The sequence below is a fragment of the Siphateles boraxobius genome, unplaced genomic scaffold, assembly GCF_051911475.1.
Source record: "Siphateles boraxobius isolate OS27281-9 unplaced genomic scaffold, OSU_SipBor_1 107, whole genome shotgun sequence".
NCBI lineage: Eukaryota > Metazoa > Chordata > Actinopteri > Cypriniformes > Leuciscidae > Siphateles > Siphateles boraxobius.
In genome coordinates, this window is record NW_027508708.1 from 317501 (window position 1) to 320000 (window position 2500).

The 2500-nt window shown below is 44.2% G+C and overlaps 1 protein-coding gene across 1 annotated transcript in view; it reads right to left on the reverse strand.

Annotated features, from left to right (window-relative positions):
• The window catches only part of LOC143756248 (large ribosomal subunit protein uL15), a 9174-nt gene that overhangs the window by 6441 nt on the left and 233 nt on the right, over nucleotides 1-2500 (reverse strand). Inside the window, exons 2-3 of the mRNA XM_077247171.1 lie at nucleotides 2315-2378; nucleotides 2158-2233 (exon numbers count right to left, since the gene is read on the reverse strand). Coding sequence (XP_077103286.1) covers nucleotides 2158-2233; nucleotides 2315-2378 — 140 coding nt within the window. The remainder of the gene's footprint in view (nucleotides 1-2157; nucleotides 2234-2314; nucleotides 2379-2500) is intronic.

The following is a 2500-nucleotide window of genomic DNA, read 5'->3' on the forward strand; positions in this document are numbered from 1 at the left end:
AGTGAAGTCAACTCATCTTGACCTCGTGGGTTTTTGTGAGAGGATTTTTCAAAGACTGGAGAAATAGGCTAAGTCCTTCCAAAGAAGAGAAATTAATATTTTTCATAAGAATCTCCTTCAACGGTTTCATTGCTTCACGAAGCCTCGATCTGCCCACCACTACTGATAATACAAGTATAGTTTCTCCTAATGCTTCCTATAAACGGTGTTCTATGTCATAATTAAAAATTCTGATATTACTAATGAAGGAAAATTGATTGTGTGTTAGGGTTCAGACTAAACCAAATTTACTGTATTTCATGATAAAATTAACAGAATTTAAAGCTGAAGGTGTTATCATTGATAACTACAATTAATAAACATAAAATGTGACTAGTACAAATCTTACTGTGATTATGGATGGCTATGATACAGATAATGTGAAGTCCAATCATCAACACTGAACTCTCTGTGCAATGACACGGTTCAGCTGCTGATATCTGAATATGTCTCATGTTTGATGAAGTTTGCATCACTGACGGCTAGTTTCCTGTTTATTTGCTGAAGCTGCTTCGAAACGATCAGTATTGTATAAAGCACTAAACTACAGCTGACTGAACATTGTAAAGTCATATAAACCCTTTTCTAGTCACTGACAGCATATAACTAGAAAACAGTGTATCTGACTGCGTTACACACACTGTTTATCGCCTCGTTTAGGATGAAAAGCTCGTTGTGTTCCTCATTTGTAAGTGTTTTGGATAAAAGCCTCTGCTGACTGAATGTGTTCACTAGGCCTGGAGAACACACACTCCTGATATTAGCCTGGAGAACACACACACACTCCTGATATTAGCCTGGAGAACACTCACTCCTGATATTAGCCTGGAGAACACACACACACTCCTGATATTAGCCTGGAGAACACACACACACACTCCTGATATTAGCCTGGAGAACACACACACACACACTCCTGATATTAGCCTGGAGAACACACACACTCCTGATATTAGCCTGGAGAACACACACACACACTCCTGATATTAGCCTGGAGAACACACACACACACTCCTGATATTAGCCTGGAGAACACACACACACACTCCTGATATTAGCCTGGAGAACACACACACACTCCTGATATTAGCCTGGAGAACACACACACACACTCCTGATATTAGCCTGGAGAACACACACACACTCCTGATATTAGCCTGGAGAACACACACACACACTCCTGATATTAGCCTGGAGAACACACACACACTCCTGATATTAGCCTGGAGAACACACACACACACTCCTGATATTAGCCTGGAGAACACACACACACACTCCTGATATTAGCCTGGAGAACACACACACACACTCCTGATATTAGCCTGGAGAACACACACACACACTCCTGATATTAGCCTGGAGAACACACACACTCCTGATATTAGCCTGGAGAACACACACACACTCCTGATATTAGCCTGGAGAACACACACACACACTCCTGATATTAGCCTGGAGAACACACACACACACACACTCCTGATATTAGCCTGGAGAACACACACACTCCTGATATTAGCCTGGAGAACACACACACACACTCCTGATATTAGCCTGGAGAACACACACACACACTCCTGATATTAGCCTGGAGAACACACACACACACTCCTGATATTAGCCTGGAGAACACACACACACTCCTGATATTAGCCTGGAGAACACACACACACACTCCTGATATTAGCCTGGAGAACACACACACACTCCTGATATTAGCCTGGAGAACACACACACACACTCCTGATATTAGCCTGGAGAACACACACACACACTCCTGATATTAGCCTGGAGAACACACACACACTCCTGATATTAGCCTGGAGAACACACACACACACTCCTGATATTAGCCTGGAGAACAAACACACACACTCCTGATATTAGCCTGGAGAACACACACACACACTCCTGATATTAGCCTGGAGAACACACACACACACTCCTGATATTAGTTTCAGCAGTGAACGAGGGATTGATTCAGACTGAATGAACTGTATGAACACTACACACACTAATAAACACTAATAAACACTACACACGCTTCAGAGTCGGCGATAAGCGCGTTCACGGCTCGTGCCGGACACGTGACTGATGTTGATGGTCTTTACTCACTATTTGTCGAAGTTGATCCTGTGATGATGCATTCCACCGGCGTTACCGCGACCTCCGGGATGCTTTCGGTGTTTGCCTGCACACACACACACACACAGATTAATGCCACATTAACCCGCGCAAAACATCATCACTGTGTCTCACGAGCGCCACTGACCGATGCGCCCGTGCCCGTGGCTGACGTGCCCGCGCAGCTTCCTAGTCTTGGATTGCTTGGTCGGCTGTGGAGAGATTACATGTTTATCACACGAGTATTTCACTGTAGTTGAAGAGCTTTGATACGAGACAAACTCCAGCTCTGCCGGAGACCAGCAGCGCGAGCACAATACACCTCAACAATACC